Source organism: Bubalus bubalis, chromosome 13 (assembly GCF_019923935.1).
Source record: "Bubalus bubalis isolate 160015118507 breed Murrah chromosome 13, NDDB_SH_1, whole genome shotgun sequence".
Lineage (NCBI taxonomy): Eukaryota > Metazoa > Chordata > Mammalia > Artiodactyla > Bovidae > Bubalus > Bubalus bubalis.
Window position 1 is genome coordinate 2484934 of NC_059169.1, and position 18040 is coordinate 2502973.

The 18040-nt window shown below is 54.7% G+C and overlaps 1 protein-coding gene and 1 long non-coding RNA gene across 6 annotated transcripts in view; one reads left to right on the plus strand and one right to left on the minus strand.

Annotated features, from left to right (window-relative positions):
- Nucleotides 1-1422: 1422 nt before the first annotated feature.
- Nucleotides 1423-2922, minus strand: LOC102403045. Its single transcript, XR_326173.3, has 2 exons — nucleotides 2318-2922; nucleotides 1423-2109 (listed from the first exon to the last, which is right to left on the minus strand). It is a non-coding gene; the product is annotated as an uncharacterized LOC102403045 (long non-coding RNA).
- A 735-nt stretch (nucleotides 2923-3657) lies between these two features.
- IRS2 (insulin receptor substrate 2) overlaps nucleotides 3658-18040 on the plus strand; it is a 31188-nt gene continuing 16805 nt past the window's right edge. For 4 of the 5 annotated variants that reach the window (XM_025262582.2, XM_025262580.2, XM_044927083.1 and 1 more), the window contains exon 1: nucleotides 3658-7635. In XM_025262582.2, the coding sequence (XP_025118367.1) occupies nucleotides 3663-7635 (3973 nt within the window). In that variant the 5' untranslated portion in view covers nucleotides 3658-3662. Of the gene's footprint in view, nucleotides 7636-16025; nucleotides 16773-18040 lie in introns of those variants that run through there. The other variant, XM_044927085.1, reaches the window with a different exon arrangement.

Sequence of the window (18040 nt, forward strand, 5' to 3'; positions counted from 1 at the left end):
TTATTATCACTATTATTTGTATTATGAATTATTGTATATTTTTAATATCACACTTTTATGAAATTGACTACTCTATGAAAGGTAATTAAATTATTCCAGAAAGGACTTTTTGGTTTGGTAAAAAAAAAAAAAAAAAAAATCACTGTGTAAGATTTTATATTAAAACAACAACAAAACCAACCAAACAAAAACCAATATTTGTTCGAAGATATGGCCATTTTGTTATCCATTTCGAGCCATGGGAAAACATTTCATCTGGGCTCTAGCTGGCAACAGGCCACACAAGCAGCACCCAGCCCTGCACAGGGAACAGGTTGGCAGATGTTATTAGCTGACTTTTGCTGGAGAACAGTTGGAAAAATCACAAGGTGTCAAACAAGCTTTAAATAAACAAATAGCTTATTTGGCAATGGAAAGGGAGAAAGACAACCAGTTCTTTCCTTGAGGAAGACTGGGATGTTTCTAATTACGGAGTTCCTTTCTGCTGGTTTCACCGGCTGACTTCTTAATGAGAATGGAAATTGTACTCCCACACTTGCAGCTAGAGGTTCTAGGACTTCAGAATGACAATTAGTTTGCAGTTTTGCTGCAGCTCTATGATCCTAGAGTATGAGAACACCACTGATAGAGAAGATAAATTCTTCACCCTTGCTTGTCTGTACCTAACCAGGGACTGACTAACTAGTATACGGGAGTGTCAGCTGCCAGCAGACAACTTCTGACACCATTACTGGAACGCTGGTATTGAACACCCATTGGAACAGCTTTAAGGGGTGGGGGGGGGGAGACAAAAAACAAAATCCAAGATGGACTTGTTGACATCCAAAGGGCACAACAACTAAATATTCAATGAGTATTTGAAAACTTATTTTGTTTGAAAAGCCAAAATCAAGCAGAGAAATCCTTTCTTTGAATAAATTATTATGGCATGATGCTAGAAAGAGGTTACCCCACAATCACCCTCTGCTTGCTAGGGTTACTGAACATTTAGGCAGGTCTGTTCACTGGAAATGATCACAGAGACAACAGAATTGGTCTTGAAGCTCCCGGATGAGAAGCCCCATCAACTCTCCTTGTTGGATGGACAGCTTGCTAGGCAACATCTGTTACCATAAAAGGGACAGCAAGATCTAAAAGTAATAGGACACACACACAATCACACACACACACAAATGTACATACACACCCATGCCCACTCACAGAAACGCGCACGGGTACACACACACACACACACACACACACACACACACCACTCATAGAAGTATTATTTTGTAAAGTATGGTTTGTCTAAAATGAAGGATCGACTTTGAACACACCTCTTTGAGGCAAATTCTGATGATTTTTGTGTCATTGATCCTTCTACGTTATTCATCAGTAACCATAATTCACATAGCAACTAACAAAACTACTACAATCTTTGGCTAAGTAGGGATCTCTCGGCCCGTAATATTAACTAGCAGAATTTTCAGGTCACATTTTTGCAAACATGTTCAAATATTTATCACTCTTTCAAAAATTACAATCTTAAATTATTTTTCTTCAAGGTATGACTCCATGACATTGGAAACGAAGACTTTTGTAAGGTATAGAAGGCATTCAAAGGCAAACTTCCAGGAGTTAAAAAAAAATTTTGTTTCAAATCATTTCATGAAGACGCAATTAAAAACAAACCAAAAAACCCGACTAAGGCTTGCGTCTATAGCCTTTTTCGTTTCAGCAGGATTCGTAGCCTGCTCGGATCTGAACTCGGGGACTCCCACCCTCAATAGCAGCCCTCACAGTCATTTAGGAGACGCGTTATATGGTAGGTCCTAATTTGTAATCGACTTTGAAAGTCACAGAAGCCACGTAGATGGAAATATCTGAAGCATCCAGGGGCATCTTTCACGCGGCACCCGCTGCGGGCGTGTAGTCCGGAGACGCCCACTACCGCGCCTCTGCGCGCGGGGCCGGGGGTCGGCGGGGGACTGGCCGCGGCCGCGGAGACCTGGCTCGGCTCGCCGGAGCCCGCCCTCTTCCTGGCACGATGGAAACTGCAGTCTTCTCCGCTCGCTCGTCCTCCCCTTTCTCCTGTTACATCTAAACAGACGATTTCAACTTCCCGAGAACCTGCAAGTGAATGGCGCTGATGACGCCCCGGAAAGGGCCCGCGATCGGGCGCGGGGGAAGGGCAGCCCTGAGCGGGTGGGACCCCAGGAGCGCCTGGGGCCCGCGCGGCGCGCGGCCCGCGGCTGGGGACGCCCCCATCCGCGCCCCTTACCGACCCCGGTTCCCCTTCCAGGAAGGGGCTCGAAGCTGCTATCGATCCTGAGCTCACCGGTGACTAATGGGATGCTCGTAAACAAGCCGCGGGCCGGGCACCAAGGGAACCACCCAGGCGCGAACCCGCAGAGGCGGGGGTGGTGGTGATGGGGGCGCGCGCCCACCCCCAGCCCAGGCACCGGATCCGCGCGCCGAAGTGTGTGCTGCTGGGGGAGGGAATTTCGAGGGGGCAGCCAAGTTCACTGCCTCCTCCGGGCCCCAGAGAGTGGGGCGGCGGCGAGGCGGTGCGGGGCCCGGGGGTGGGGGAGAGGTGCCACCGCCCCCTCCCAAGCCCCGAGCCCGGGCTGGCGGTCTCGCCCCTTGATCTCGGTCGGCCCCCGCCCCCTGCAGCGTCCCCTCCCGGGCGGAAGCTCCGAGCCCAATTAATTGAGTCAAAGGCGGGAGGGCCGGGCCCTGAGCGCGGCGGCCGGCCCCCGCCCCTCCCGCGCGCCCCTTTTCCCGCCCTGGGTGGCATCTCCTCCGCCGGCCTCCGCAACGAGCCTCTGATTAATGAGGCCCGGCCGCCCCCGCCCCGCCGCGCCCCGCCCCGGCCCGGGCCCCCTGCGGGAGGGGGCGGGGGAGGGGACGGCGGGAAACGCGGCCCCGGGAGAAAGGGGGGCGGGGCGGGGACGCGCGGCCCGCCCTCCCCGCGGCCCGCGCCCATTGGTCGCGCGCGCCGTCCGTCGGGGGGCGCGGCGCCAATGCGGACGGCGGGGCGGGGCGGCCGCGCCGTGTGTGCCTGCGTAACGGCGAGTCACATGTTGTTTTGCTCTTCTTAGTTCAGTCACTCGGTGCGCGATGTGTTACTCACTGTGCGGCGGGGACCGCGACGAGCCCGGGTCGCCGTTGGCAGCGGCAGCAGCAGCGGCAGCAGCGGCAACGGCAGCCCCGGCAGCGGCGGCACGGACCCCGAGTCCCCGGGCACACCCCGGCACCCCGGAGCGCAGCGCGGCGGCGGGACCCGTGCGGCCGCGCGCGCCGTAGGCTCGGCCCCGCGGCTCAGGGACCCCGACTCTCGGCCCAGCCAGAGAGTACCCCAGGCGCCGCCCGAGAGCCCGGGAGGCAGCGGCCGCGGGCAAGCCGGGCCGCGGGGAAGGAGGGGCGGCGGCCACCGCCCGCGCCGGGCACCTTCTGGGGCCCCGGATCGCAGAGAGCGCTGCGCCACCGCACGGGTGCCGGCCCCCGCGGGGCCTCTGTTCCGAACCTTCCCCACCTCCTGGGCCCGAGGGACGCGGGCTCCAGCGGGCGAGCAAGGGGTGGTGGGGAGCCGCCCGCGCCCCCCTGCACTCCGCCCCCCGACCCCCAGCCCCGCCCCCGGCCCCTCCAAACCGGGCCGGGCGGCGCGGCCTGAAGCGCCCGCGATGGCGAGCCCGCCGGAGCACGGGCCCCCCGGGCCGGCGGGCGGGGACGGCCCCAACCTCAACAACAACAACAACAACAACAACCACAGCGTGCGCAAGTGCGGCTACCTGCGCAAGCAGAAGCACGGCCACAAGCGCTTCTTCGTGCTGCGCGGGCCCGGCGCGGGCGGCGACGAGGCGGGCGCGGGCGGGGGCCCGGCGCCGCAGCCGCCGCGGCTCGAGTACTACGAGAGCGAGAAGAAGTGGCGGAGCAAGGCGGGCGCCCCGAAGCGGGTCATCGCGCTCGACTGCTGCCTGAACATCAACAAGCGCGCCGACGCCAAGCACAAGTACCTGATCGCCCTCTACACCAAGGACGAGTACTTCGCTGTGGCAGCCGAGAACGAGCAGGAGCAGGAGGGCTGGTACCGCGCGCTCACCGACCTGGTCAGCGAGGGCCGCGCGGGCGCCGGGGACGCGCCCCCCGCCGCCGCCGCCACCTCCGGGTCCTGCAGCGCCTCCCTGCCCGGCGCCCTGGGCGGCTCGGCGGGCGCCGCCGCGGCCGATGACAGCTACGGGCTGGTGGCGCCCGCCACGGCCGCCTACCGCGAGGTGTGGCAGGTGAACCTGAAGCCCAAGGGCCTGGGCCAGAGCAAGAACCTGACGGGCGTGTACCGCCTGTGCCTGTCGGCGCGCACCATCGGCTTCGTGAAGCTCAACTGCGAGCAGCCGTCGGTGACGCTGCAGCTCATGAGCATCCGCCGCTGCGGCCACTCGGACAGCTTCTTCTTCATCGAGGTGGGCCGCTCGGCCGTGACGGGCCCCGGAGAGCTGTGGATGCAGGCGGACGACTCGGTGGTGGCGCAGAACATCCACGAGACCATCCTGGAGGCCATGAAGGCGCTCAAGGAGCTCTTCGAGTTCCGGCCGCGCAGCAAGAGCCAGTCGTCCGGCTCGTCGGCCACGCACCCCATCAGCGTGCCCGGCGCGCGCCGCCACCACCACTTGGTCAACCTGCCCCCGAGCCAGACGGGACTGGTGCGCCGCTCGCGCACCGACAGCCTGGCCGCCACCCCGCCCGCCGCCAAGTGCAGCGCGTGCCGGGTGCGCACAGCCAGCGAGGGCGACGGCGGCGCCGCGGCGGCGGCGGCGGCGGGGGCGGGGGCCGGGGCGGCGGCGGGCAGCCCCCTGAGCCCGGGCCCGGTGCGCGCGCCCCTGAGCCGCTCGCACACGCTGAGCGGCGGCCGCGCGGGCAAGGCGGCGCTGGCGCCGGCAGGGGGCGGCCTGCAGCACAGCCGCTCCATGTCCATGCCCGTGGCGCATTCGCCCCCGGCGGCCACCAGCCCTGGCAGCCTGTCGTCCAGCAGCGGGCACGGCTCGGGCTCCTACCCACCGCCCCCCGGCCCGCACCCACACCTGCAGCATCCCCTGCACCCCCAGCGCCCCTCCAGCGGCAGCGCCTCGGCCTCGGGCTCCCCCAGCGATCCCGGCTTCATGTCCTTGGACGAGTATGGCTCCAGCCCCGGGGACCTGAGGGTCTACTGCGGCCACCGGAGCAACACGCCCGAGTCCATCGCTGAGACGCCCCCGGCGCGGGACGGCAGCGCGGGCGAGCTGTACGGCTACATGACCATGGAGCGGCCGCTGAGCCACTGCGGCAGCCGCGCCTACCGCAGGGTCTCTGGGGACTGCGCCCCGGACTTGGACCGAGGGCTGAGGAAGCGGACTTACTCGCTGACCACGCCTGCCCGGCAGCGGCCGGTGCCCCAGCCGTCCTCCGCGTCCCTGGACGAGTACACCTTGATGCGGGCCACCTTCTCGGGCAGCTCCGGTCGCCTGTGCCCATCCTGCCCTGCCTCTTCTCCCAAAGTGGCCTACCACCCTTACCCCGAGGACTACGGCGACATCGAGATCGGCTCGCACCGCAGCTCCAGCAGTAACCTGGGCACGGACGATGGCTACGTGCCCATGACCCCCGGCGTGGCCCTCCTGGGGACGGGCAGCGGGAGCTGCAAGAGTGACGACTACATGCCCATGAGCCCCACCAGCGTGTCAGCCCCGAAGCAGATCCTGCAGCCTCGCCCCGTGCCCGCCACCTTGCCCCCTCCTGGGGCCGCCGTGCCCACGCCCGCGTCGGCGGCCGGCAGGGCCTTTCCGGGCACCACGGGCAGCTACAAGACCGGCTCCCCGGCCGAGAGCTCCCCCGAGGACAGCGGGTACATGCGCATGTGGTGCGGTTCCAAGCTGTCCATGGAGAGCGCCGACAGCAAGCTGCTGCCCAACGGGGACTACCTCAACATGTCCCCCAGCGACGCGGGCACGGCGGGCACCCCGCCCGACTTCTTCTCGGCCGCGGGGGAGACGCTGCGGTGCGTGCCCGGCTACTGCTACAGCTCCTTGCCCCGCTCCTACAAGGCCCCTCACGCCTGCCACGGCGACAGTGACCAGTACGTGCTCATGAGCTCGCCAGTGGGCCGGGTCCTGGAGGAGGAGCAGCTGGAGCCACCCCCCGGCCCCGCGCAGCCGGCCAGTGCCTTCCCGGCCGCGGCGGCTGGCAGCGGCCACCCCCAGCCACTTCACCCCGCCGTGCCTTCTTCTGGGAGGCCCAGCGGTGGCGGAGGCAGCCGCCCCGACGGCTTCCTAGCCCAGCGCTGCCGGGCAGTGCGGCCCACGCGCCTGTCCCTGGAGGGGCTGCCGGCCCTGCCCCGCATGCACGAGTACCCACTGCCCCCTGAGCCCAGGAGTCCGGGCGAGTACATCAACATCGACTTCGGGGAGGCCGGTGCGCGCCTGTCGCCGCCCGCGCCCCCGCTCCTGGCCTCGGCCGCCTCGTCGTCCTCGCTGTTGTCTGCCAGCAGCCCGGCCTCGTCCCTGGGCTCCGGCACCCCGGGCACGAGCGGGGACAGCCGTCAGCGCTCCCCGCTTTCCGACTATATGAACCTCGACTTCAGCTCGCCCAAGTCGCCGCAGCCGGGCGCCCAGGGCCAGGACCCTGTGGGCTCCTTGGACGCCTTGCTGTCCCCCGAGGCCTCCGTGTACCCGCCGCTGCCCCCGCGCCCGGCCGCCCCCTCCTCTGCCCTGCAGCCGCCGCCCCCGCCGCCCCCACCAGGCGAGCTGTACCGCCTGCCTGCGGCACCCGCCTCCCAGGGCCCGGGCGCGGCCTCCTCCTCGTCCTCGGACACGGGGGACAACGGTGACTACACAGAGATGGCCTTCGGCGTGGCCGCCACCCCGCCACAACCGATCGCGGCACCCCCGAAGCCCGACGGTGCCCGCGTGAGCAGCCCCGTGTCCGGCCTCAAGAGGCTGAGCCTCATGGATCAGGTGTCGGGGGTCGAGGCCTTCCTGCAGGCCGGCCAGCCCCCAGACCCGCACCGGGGGGCCAAGGTCATCCGCGCGGACCCCCAGGGGGGCCGCCGCCGCCACAGCTCCGAGACCTTCTCCTCGACCACCACTGTGACCCCCGTGTCCCCATCCTTCGCTCACACCCCCAAGCGTCACAACTCGGCCTCGGTGGAGAACGTCTCTCTCAGGAAAGGCAGCGAAGGGGGCGGGGGCGGGGGCAGCGTCCTGGGTGGGGGCGATGAGCCCCCCTCGTCGCCTCGCCAGTTGCCTCCACCAACGCCTCAGCAAGCGCGGGCCTGGACGCCGGCTCAGCCCGGCAGCGGCCTGGTCGGCTGTCCCGGGGGCAGCAGCTCGCCGATGCGCCGGGAGACCTCCGCCGGCTTCCAGAACGGCCTCAACTACATCGCCATCGACGTGAGGGACGAGCCAGGGCTGTCGCCGCCCCTGCAGCAGCACCCGCACGTGCAGACGGGCGACAGGAGCGCCTGGGGCCGCACCCGAAGCCTCGGGGGTCTCATCAGCGCCGTGGGCGCCGGCAGCCCTGCTGGGGTGTGCGGAGGGCCGGGCCCCGGCGCCCTGCCTGCGGCCAACGCCTACGCCAGCATCGACTTCTTGACGCATCACCTGAAAGAGGCCACGGTGGTGAAAGGTGAGGGCCCGGGCCGGGGAGGAGCGCGGGCCTGCGGGGTGCTAGAAACCGCTTCCCTTCGGGGGTACCGTGACCTCAGTGCCCGAGTTCTGGCGCAGGGCTCTCGCTTTGTTTTGCCTTTGTCCCAGTGCCCGTCTTTCCCCAGAGACCTCGCCAGAGCGCTCAAGTCGCCTTTGAGTTGAACAGTGAGTTTTCCGACCGGGGAGGCAGATCTGTTTTCTTTGGCTCCAGAGCCCCTCTCCTCTTCCCTTCTGTGAACACCTGGCGTGGGGCGCGGCGCGGGGCGGGGCGGGGCGGGGCGGGGCGGGGTTGGGGGGCAGGTCAGCCACTCCCCCAGGAGGTGGCCCAGGGGCGTCCTCCCATCTGCGAGGTGGGAAACTTCCGCTTGGAGGGACCCGCCGCTGACGGCTCCCAGGCCCTCAGACGTCACCTTTCTCTTGGTTTTTCTGGAGCCTGGCCGGGCTGATTCTTGCTGAGCCTCAAAGTTTATAAAAACAGGCCCCAAACTTGTTTAGGAAACAAGCATCCATTTTGGCTGGCCGTTGCAGGGAGCCCTGAGCCATTTCAAGTTTACGTGGGGACCGTAGGAGTGTTTGCACCAGAGACGTGCCTCTTCTCTAGGGGCTGGAAGGGTGACGCTGCTTAAGCCAGCTCCGGAGCTTGAGCCCACCTGGGGTCACCTGGCGAGTCCCAGGCGGGTCTGGCCGGGCTGGGTGGCCCCATGCAGCGCATCTGGGATGTGGCTCCCAGTGCGCCTTCCTAAGAAGCTCCCCTGTTGCGCTGGTGCTGCTGGTCGGGGGGCCCTGGCTGGGGCCGGAGTTGGGGGCACTTGCCCCAGTTAGACTGCTGGAGCAGGTCTGAGAAACGACCTGTGGGGTCAGCCGCAGTCAAGGAAAGCGGCCAGTGGGCGGAGCCCAGGCGCCAGCATTTTCCCGGTTGCCCAGGCGATGAGAATCTGGGCTTCAGAGAAGACAGTGAAAGCCGGCCGCATGGGTCTTTTCAGGAGCAGTCACGGCGGGGCGGTGCCCAGTGCTGTTCCTCCCTGTCTCCTCATAGATGGGCAAGGACAGAGGTGTGCTTGCCTTGACCTGGTTGTCTCAGATCCTGAATGACGAGGGGGAGAAGAGGAGGGTGGGCTCAAAGAGTTTCTTAATTTTATAGCTGCTTCTGTGCAGGAAGATAGAGGCGCTGTGGGAACCCCAGAGCACAGAGTAATGAACAGTGCTCAGATGCCGGCCTGAGGTCAGCAGTCTGCCGGGGTTACAGGGTGATGATGGACACAGCTTGGGGATCTGTACACCTTGTTCTGAAAGCAAACGCTTCTGATGTGGCGTAAAGCCAGCATGTGTTTCCTCGCATCCGTGGGATTTAAAGTTACAGCTGGGTTCAAGAGGGCGGGGACATATGTACACCTGTGGCCGATTCATGTTGATGTACGGCAGATACCAACGCAATATTGTAAAGCCATTATCCTCCCAATAAAAATAAATTTAAAGAAGAAAAAAAAAAAGTTGTAGCTGTAGGGTGGATACCCTGTTATACAATAGAGGAAAAACTATTTGCTTTTTTTCTAAAATCACGTACTACAAGATGCAGAGAGGCACAGCGACCTCTCAGGGACACGGCCCTTCGGCATCTAATGATGCTGCTGGAAGCCATCAGGATGTGCCCCGTAAATGGCGATGCTCAGCTGAAGGTCGCTTTTCTTGGAGGCACTTAGGCCTACAGGTGCGTCTGAAAAATTGCTGGCATGTTTGGAGTTGAAGGATTATTAGGTGCTGTCCAAGACACAGGCCAGATAAACACAGCAGCGTAACTAGACTTGACTGGGGGAAAAATCCGCACGCACAGGAAGGGGTACAGACCACAGTGAACACCAAGTACATCTTGCTGAAATCTGATTCTCATCAGAAAAAACAGCCTGAGAACACAACACCTTTTACCGCCTCTGGTGGAGCAGGCAGGAAAAACCCGGACTGGACTGAGGAGGGCCCTGGGAGGCGGTTCTCGCAGCAAGCGGAACAGTGAGCTGGGGTGTGTGCCTCCAGGCCTGAAAGAATCCAAGGCCTTTCGGATAAAGTAGATACATTCAGAAACATGATTCAGGGCTGATATAATGCCCTTTTCAGATGAGGGAAAATTTTAAACTGCAAGAGATAAGTTTAGCAAGAGGCCTGGTCTGCCCTGTTTTGTTCCCGATTTCCCACCAGTATAACATTCTTCTCAACCTATAGGATTCAGGGCTCTGAAATCAAAACAGTTTGTAAGTTCCGTGGTCACTGAAATCACTTTGGATTGCTGTTTGTCCAAAGTTTCTGTGGGTGTTATGGTAAACACCCTCTTAAAGAAGGGAAAAAGACTTTTTAAGCAAAATAGATAACTACAATTGATCCATTGTGTCCAAACCATTTTTTCCCCCTTTCTTTCAAAAAGGCCTACATGCTAAATGGATTTCTAGTAGACCAATTTGAGCACAGAGAACAGCAGAAGAAGAAAGAGGAGGGTCTCATTTTAATTAACAAGGGAGGGAAGCTTAATTGTGTTCTGTGGAGCCAGAAAGGGACTGCCGGGAAACCTTGAAGGAGCATCCACTTTTATTTAACTCCTGTTTGCACATAGACATTGGTTTGTGATGCTCATAAATAAAAAGTTCACAGGAGATGAGTGTTCTTTGAGAGCATGATTTATGGAGGGAAGACTTGCAAAGCATTTCTTTGAAGATAAAATGGAAAGCGAGCTTCCTGAGTCATTGGGTGCATGCCCTGACCCTCAGAAGGGGCTGTGTTTCCACACCCAGCTCCTCGGGTTGCCCGTGGAAAAACTCGGTGAGCTCCACGGAGTTGGCATTGCTCGGGGTCCCTTGGGTAGTGTTTGGCATTTGGATAAGCGGTGACAAAGAGTTAAGGTTCCAGCAACGGGTTTGCTGGTTGGTTGGTTGCAGTAGAATTGGGGCTGGGGGCGGAGTTTCAGTGCTGGAGCCAATTAAAAAGTTAGTACCCCTTAGATTGACACCCAGACATGTGTTTATGTCTTTGTAAGTGGTCCAGAGAAGACGAAAATTTAACTCTAAGTTATGCCTCTCCCTTGGGAGCAGGGAGAAGGTGCTTGCTGTGTGTTTTGTGGGTGTGTCTGTGGAAAAGTCTAAGCCATCTTTACCGTGTTGTTGTTTGGGAGCAGACATGCTGCTGCTGAATTTACTGAGCATTCAAGCCGCTTTTTAAAATTAACTTTGTATGTTTGGTTGTTAGGATTATAGATTGTCCTACACTGTAAACTATGCTATTTTAGTATTCCTCTTTGGTGAGGTTTTTGTTCTAAAATTGGTGTGTGTGTATGTACAAGGCGGATTAGATAAGAATTACCCTGAAAGCATCTGTATTTAAATTTGTTTGATAAAAGGACTATTTATTCACATCCCGCAGAAAGAATCGTGGGATAAGAGAGCAACACCATCACCATGTATGTTTAAAAGTGTTGTCTGTTGAAGTCTTCAAGCAGGGGACCTGAATATTTTTAGAACTCCAAGGAGATGGCTTGACAAACCACACACACTTGACTTTCTCTGTGGTGCTTGCTTTTCCGCTTTGGTTGGCCGGCTCTTATCGTAATAAGCCAATCGTGTGCCCGGCTCCCACCCTGTTCCCAGGGGCAGGCGACTAAGGTGCTAATGGAAACACACACAGGCTTTCCTGAATGAAAGTCACATGACTCATTCTAGTTCCTTTATTGAAAGAGAAACCTTTACCAAAAGAGTACTGCGGAAAAGGAGGCAGGGTGTGTGAACACCAACCAGAAATCAGGAAACCAGGTTTCTAGTGCTGATCTTGGTGAGTCACGTACGAGACGAGTCCCTCTGTCTCACTTTCTCTGTCTGCAAAGCAAGGCCCTTATTACCCTCTCCTCCTGTGCTCCACCGGGAGGTCCAGGAGCTTGTCCACACCCAGAGAGCTTCAGCTCCTCTAAAGAAGAATGCCAATAAATCCCACGATGCTGTTGATACTTATTACCTTGAAACCGCGAGTATGTGCAGGAAAGACACTTCTGTTGATGCATGTTCTTAAATTAAAAACAAAACCCCAGACCCTCACAGTTGTCTGAACGTGGAGCCAGTACCTTCCTGAGAAATGCAGGCCTCTCCTGTTAGGTTTCACCCCAGTCTCTGAGAGCCTTTGTTTTCTCCAGACTCTGTTTCACTGGAGTTTTTTTTTTTTTTTTTTTTTTTTGCCATAGATAATTATCAGTTGTCACATAGTAGTGTTTTAAATCAGGTGGCAGAGTAACAGCAAAGGAAAATAGCATTCTAATCCTGAAACTATATCAGGACCGCACTTTCTGATGACCTTGTATGATGTGGCCATATATTTAGAGATATTGGCAAGATGAACATGTGTAACTGGAATGTAGATTTCTCAGACTGACAGTGTTGGCCCTTCATCTGCAGAGCATCAAGAGAAAAACAGACCCCTGAAGCTTTGAGCTGCTGAGTTATCACTGTTTGGGCCTTCACTGCTCAGGGTCGACTCACGAGAGTGGGCACTCCTGACTGTTTTTGGTTTGGTCGTCCCAACTGGCCAGGAAAACCTCCAGTGTTTGATTTATTCATTCTTCCACGGGCCCACCACCCTCCTGAAAAGGATTTTTAATAGATAATTAATGCTTTATTTTCTTTAGACCTTAGTATTAAAACGAGTCTCTTTCTGAAAAGAACTTGCAAAAGTTTCAGGACCAGCACGGGGATAATGGCTTTTCTGTTAAAATTCCCACTAATGCATTTTCTGTAGCAGCGGAGTTCCGAGAGCCAGTTAACTTTTTGGTATCAGATTTGGCAGGTGGAGAGGGTTTTTTGTTCTGTTTTTTGGGTGGAATCAAGTGTTCCCATTTCACCTTAGAAGCTTAAGGGAAAATGTATCTTGACTCTTTTATCTGCTTTGCCAAGTACACAGAGTGGGGGAAAAACTGAGCGGGAAGGCGACCACGGTGTCCTGCCCCAACAGCTGGGTCTTCACCAGGGCCCCTGTCATAGCTGAGTTTCTGTAGACTTTAGCTGCTGCAGACACGAGTAGAATGTTTTTCCATACAAGTTGGGGAAGGCTGTTAATGCTGGCATTTTTCATCCGCTGAACAATTTTCTGAACCTGCAAAATCAGTGGTTATAAACCTGTTACCGATCAGGTTGTAGGTTTCCTGAGAACAGTGCTCCTCACATTTCAGTGTGAAGATTCTTTCTGTGTTAGGTTCATCAGTTTGGATGCGTTCTTCAAGATGGCAGCGATTATTCTGAATCACTCAAGGCTGAATATTCTAGACAGAGCTAGTCTACAATAGATTTGTAGATTTGTTTCTGGAGAGAACTGGTGAAGTGATCAGTCAAGATGGAGGAAATGCTGAGGCTGGTAATTGCTCCTGACTCTTTGATGTCTTTCTGGCTGGCTGGCACAGACTTGCATTAACTGTGCGTGGAATTAAAGAGCAGAGAAGAAAGTGTGGACAGGGAGAGCTGGAGCCCATGTCAGAAACTAGCGTTCGCTCTGTGTGCTTGCGGGGTGGGGGGGGGGGTCTCATTTAATTGAATTCATTGCATCAGAATGGAATTCATTGAATTGGGCTGAAATGTAATTGGGTTAAAACTTGTAGGCTGCATGTTTACAAGTGTTGTAACAGTCGAGTCAGCAGTTCTGATTTCTTTTCTGTTGGATTAGGAAATGTTAAGTGTGTATCAAGTGACTTTTACCTGTCCGGAGACTTTTCTAAAAGTTGATCAGGCAAAGGTGTCTCCAAGCGTGGCCCTGTGCTCTCATGCCCATAGACAGGACTTAGAAAATATTCTTGGCTTATGGTACTTAATTTGGAATATTTGGTCAAATATGGTGGCCTACAACATACATTAAAGAATGATTACATGCATAACGTTTGGTAAACACTGGGCTTTTAGTATCAATTTTAATTAAAGAGTGCCAAACTTTGCATAAAAATTATCATTTGGGGGTGACGTGTGTGCGTGTATGTGTTTAGTTTCATAATTCCTCATCCAGTTGTGCTCCAAGAGGCTTGATGTGGATTTTTTTTTCATAATTCAAGCTCCAATGCTGAATAATAGTGCTCTCTAATCACGCGAAAGCCCTGTAACCTCAAGCATACTCACACTGCTGCCTGTGACTTTGGTCTGCCTGTTAGGTGTCGGGGCAGACACTTGAGTGAATTACTGCAGTACAGTGTTCAATTCCAGTTCTTTCAATGTGAAAAAAATAGGTACTATGTAGAGTTCATCAGATTAGTGATTTTAATAATTACCTTAAAATCCATATGTGTATCTTAATAATGATTTATATTTTTGCATAGAATCAATGCATAATCTTTAATATTTATAAACGAGACCTAGTACTTTTGCAATGCAAATTCAAAAGTCCATACTTATATCTGCCCATTTTTTTGCTTCCAAATTATAAGTGTAATTAGTAATCCCCCAAACGTGAAGAGCAGTGAATGAGGCTGAAAGAATGCTACTGAAAGCTGAGATGATGAAAATGCAACCGTTATCCTGGTCAGTGCTGAAAGATTATTGCATGTCCCTCTCTCTCTCCCCTTTCAGCCAAGAGAAGTGTTTAAAATTCAAAGAGTAGGGTTTTTGTCACTTTATAGTGTTCAGAGGTTTTGATACCTAGAGTCTCACATGGTACTCCAAAAGCCGTACCTCAGAGCAGAGCTGCCCGGGTCCCCATTTTTGGACTAAGGAGCCTGCAGCTCAGAGAGTCCCAGCAACCTGTCTTGGAATCCCTGAGCCAGGAAGGGTGGTGGTGGGTTGAACCTCACAAAGATGCCGTCTTACCACGTGACTCCCGGCCAGGGTATCCCGTCTTCTGCAGGCCCTACACACTGTCTGTTCGGGAAGTTCATGTGCTGTAGTGATCTTGGGATTTTCTGTAGACTCGCCTCAGGCAGCTTTCAAGTTAACAGCTGGGTTGTTGTTTCACTTGGTGCTACTTACTGAATCTCCCTGTCTTTTCTTCCACACATTCATTCAGAGTAAGATGGGGACAGCTAAGCAGGAAGACTGGATGATAAAGGAAAGTGCCCTCATTTTTTTTTTTTTATGTATGTATTTTTTTTTTTACACTTTTGTTGGTCTGTAATTGACTGATAATGTTGTGTTAGTTTCAGAAAGCTCCCTTATTTTTTAAACTGGTTTCCACACCTGCTAGGTTGAAGAGCTCAGGATTCAATATTATTTTCAAGGCTCTGGTGGTGGTGGTGGGTTTCAGAGTTGAATCAGACTGTTGGTTGGTCATCTGTTCTGGGGATCCCAGGCTGTCCTCCTGGACTTCCAGTGACCTGCAGAGTGGACACTTATATTCCGCAGCTATCTTTGTTTTCATAAAACAAACTGTATATTATACCTGATAAGATACTTCCCCCTTGCAACACCAAATGCTTGAGAGCTCTCTCCACACAGTGTGGTGAGAATCAGAAAAAAAAAAAGATCCAAGGTCGCTTTGAGGAAAAGGGGTGGAGAACTCTCAGGTCTAATGAAACTCACTTGAGGGTTGTGAAAACAGAGGCGGGGGAGGTGGGCGTCTTCTGCAAGGTCACTGATTTAATTAGTTGGTAGAGATGTTTGTAAACATTCTCAGGAAGGAATGGGATGTTCTGTGTCTCTGCGGGCCTGTGTGGTGATGAAGACCTTGCTCTTCTGACTCGGCCTGCCCCCTCTGGAATGATGTATTGTCTGTAGAAGTGCTATTTACTAGTCTTTTTTGTTTTGGAACCTCTCAGGAAATTGCTTCGTGCATGTGCTACGAGGTGTGATGGTGGACAGAAGCAGAGAAAGCAGAAACACTTAGATGAGGAAGCAGCCTGGAATCAGGGTGATGGCCCAAGCCCATGTGGGCAGTGTCTCCCGGGTGTGCAGAGGGCAAGGGCTCGGCGGTCAGTCAGACTCATGTGCTTCCTTGTAAGAAAAAAGAGAGAAGGAAGAAAGAACGTTCTTGGGGTAATTCAGATCAAAAGACCTCTACGATCTGGGAAAATGTAGATCCTTTTTCTTTGTTGGTGGGTCACCTTGGTCCACTGAGCCAGCATCTAGTGGGTCTGTGGTCTCCGTCATTCCGTGAGGGGTCCTTAAGATGCACTCCTTTTCTAAGTGAAATACCATTTACTCCTTATTACGGATAAGTCCATTAACAGTTTCCTAAGAAATGAGTCATCTGGTGGATGATGAGTCTGTCCGAAAACAATTTTAGAATTTGCCTGAGGACCCGTAAGTAACTCCTCAGTGGGGCTAAGTGGTGATCTTCTCCGGAAGAGATCATTTCACCAGTGCCCTTGTTGTTTTTGAGGTCTTTTTCTTTTTTTCTTGAGGAAAAAAATGTATTTTCTTACCTTCATTGTTACAGGATGAGACATGATTTTTCAGAAGGCGCTGCCTTCCTGAAGCGTAACTCCGAGCCCCCTTCAAATGGCAGAAACGAAGATATAAACACGTATAACGGTTCCCAGAACAGCTCTCCACGTTCAGAAGAAAGCGTAGTCGGGGCTCTTCCGCCTCGCGCCCTGGGGAGTGGTCCAGGGCTGTGTTTACACGAGCTGACAGTCTCGCCAGCATCCGAGCAGAGACCACTTCCTTCCTGGCAGATGCAGCCTGGGGGTCAGGCACCTGCCATCAGGAGCATGTGCACCAGCGATTCCCGCAGCGTCGCCGTCGGCCGGCGTGGGGTAAACAGGCCGGGAGTGAATGGGGTGATGAAACTGCCCCTTGGGATCAGACGGAAGCTGAGTTCAGGGGCCCTGTCTTGGGGCGTTGGCTCTGGGGAGCACTTCCCCAGTTAGGTGGAAAGCGGATGGGAATCGAGATGCGAGTTAAAGCCGCAGTGTCTCCCTGGAGGAGGTCTGACGCCTCCCCTAAAAACGTGCCCCCCTGCGAGGACCTGGGACGAAGCGCTGGCTGCCCGACCGGGTGCTGGTGCTGGAAAGCCACTGAATGTGGAGGCTGAGCTCAGTGGCCATGTCCCACTGTGGAGAAGCCCCGACCTGCCCTGGGAGAGACACACCTGTTCCCTAGCCTGCCAGGCCCAGTGGAGGCCCCACACGGTCCCTGCCGCTTCCCTCTTGTAGGGCTTCCAGAGCCCACGGTGGGTGGACGGCTGGATGGATGATGGGGCAATTGAGAGGTGGGGGAGAAGTTTTGAAATTAGGCCAGGGTGCTCTCCTTGAGTTCACAGACTGTGCAGGCAGTGTTTTAGAAACTCCAGGCAATAAGCAGGGTTAGGCAGGGAGTGGGATAGGGGCTGTGGTTCAGGTTGACTTTGTTTGAAGGTGAGGGATGGGGCAGTACAGCCCAGGACTCCTCAACTGCTAAGACGACGGGAACTCCTAGAAGGGGAAAGGGTCCGTTTCTTACACCACAGCCTGCATGCATTTTTTCAAAGATAAGTTGTTAACGTGATTTGTGGTGGTGCCATGCTATTGTTTTATTCTTATATGAAGTGAAATGAAGTCGTTCAGTCGTGTCCGACTCTTTGCAACCCCATGGACTATAGCCCGCCAGACTCCTCTGTCCATGGGATTTTCCAGGTAAGAATACTGGAGTGGGCTGCCATTTCCTTCTCCAGGGGGTCTTCCCAACCCAGGGATTGAACCCGGGTCTCTCGCATTATAGGCAGATGCTTTTACCATCTGAGCCACTAGGGAAGTCTCTTACATGATGCAGATACTTTTTTAAAGTTGTTTTCTAGCATAAAAGAGACCTAAAATAACACTATCCATATTATGCAAGTGAAACGGAAAACAAAGCCATAAACCACTCATATGCCCTTAACTTATAAGCTCAGTTATATTTATAACCAGATTTTTTAAACAAATGTCTAATCAAATATTTCTATCAAATAGGCTTGGCAAAACTACTACAAAGAACTCTTCTTACTTCAGCAGTTAAACTTTTAATAAAAGTACAGTTCAGTTGAAAATATTTAGATGGATTTTCACAAAATACCTTAGTAGCAAAACTGCAGTATCTGTTTCTTTTTTCTTTTGAATATTATATAACAGGGGTGGATGTTGAGCTCAGTTTCAGAAAACCCACCTTAACTGGTTGATTAAACAACAAAAAAATTAAACTTTAATAGTGAATGATGTGAATATATTCAATATGAAATATCGACACACTCCTACAAATAGCATTCATGGATTTTGAAACATTCTTTCAATTTCATTTATTTTGACAGCTGTTTGAAATGAGCATTTTCTTTCCAAGGTGAAAGTTCACGTAGCTTCCAAGTCGGTAGACGTTCCGGTGTTGAGGATCATATCAGAGCTGTGAAGACGCAGAATCAGGGACAGAACTTAATGCCGCTTTAGTTCTTGCTTCTTGCCACAAGCAGTTTAGCCTGTGGGTCGTGCTGGTTTATGAACA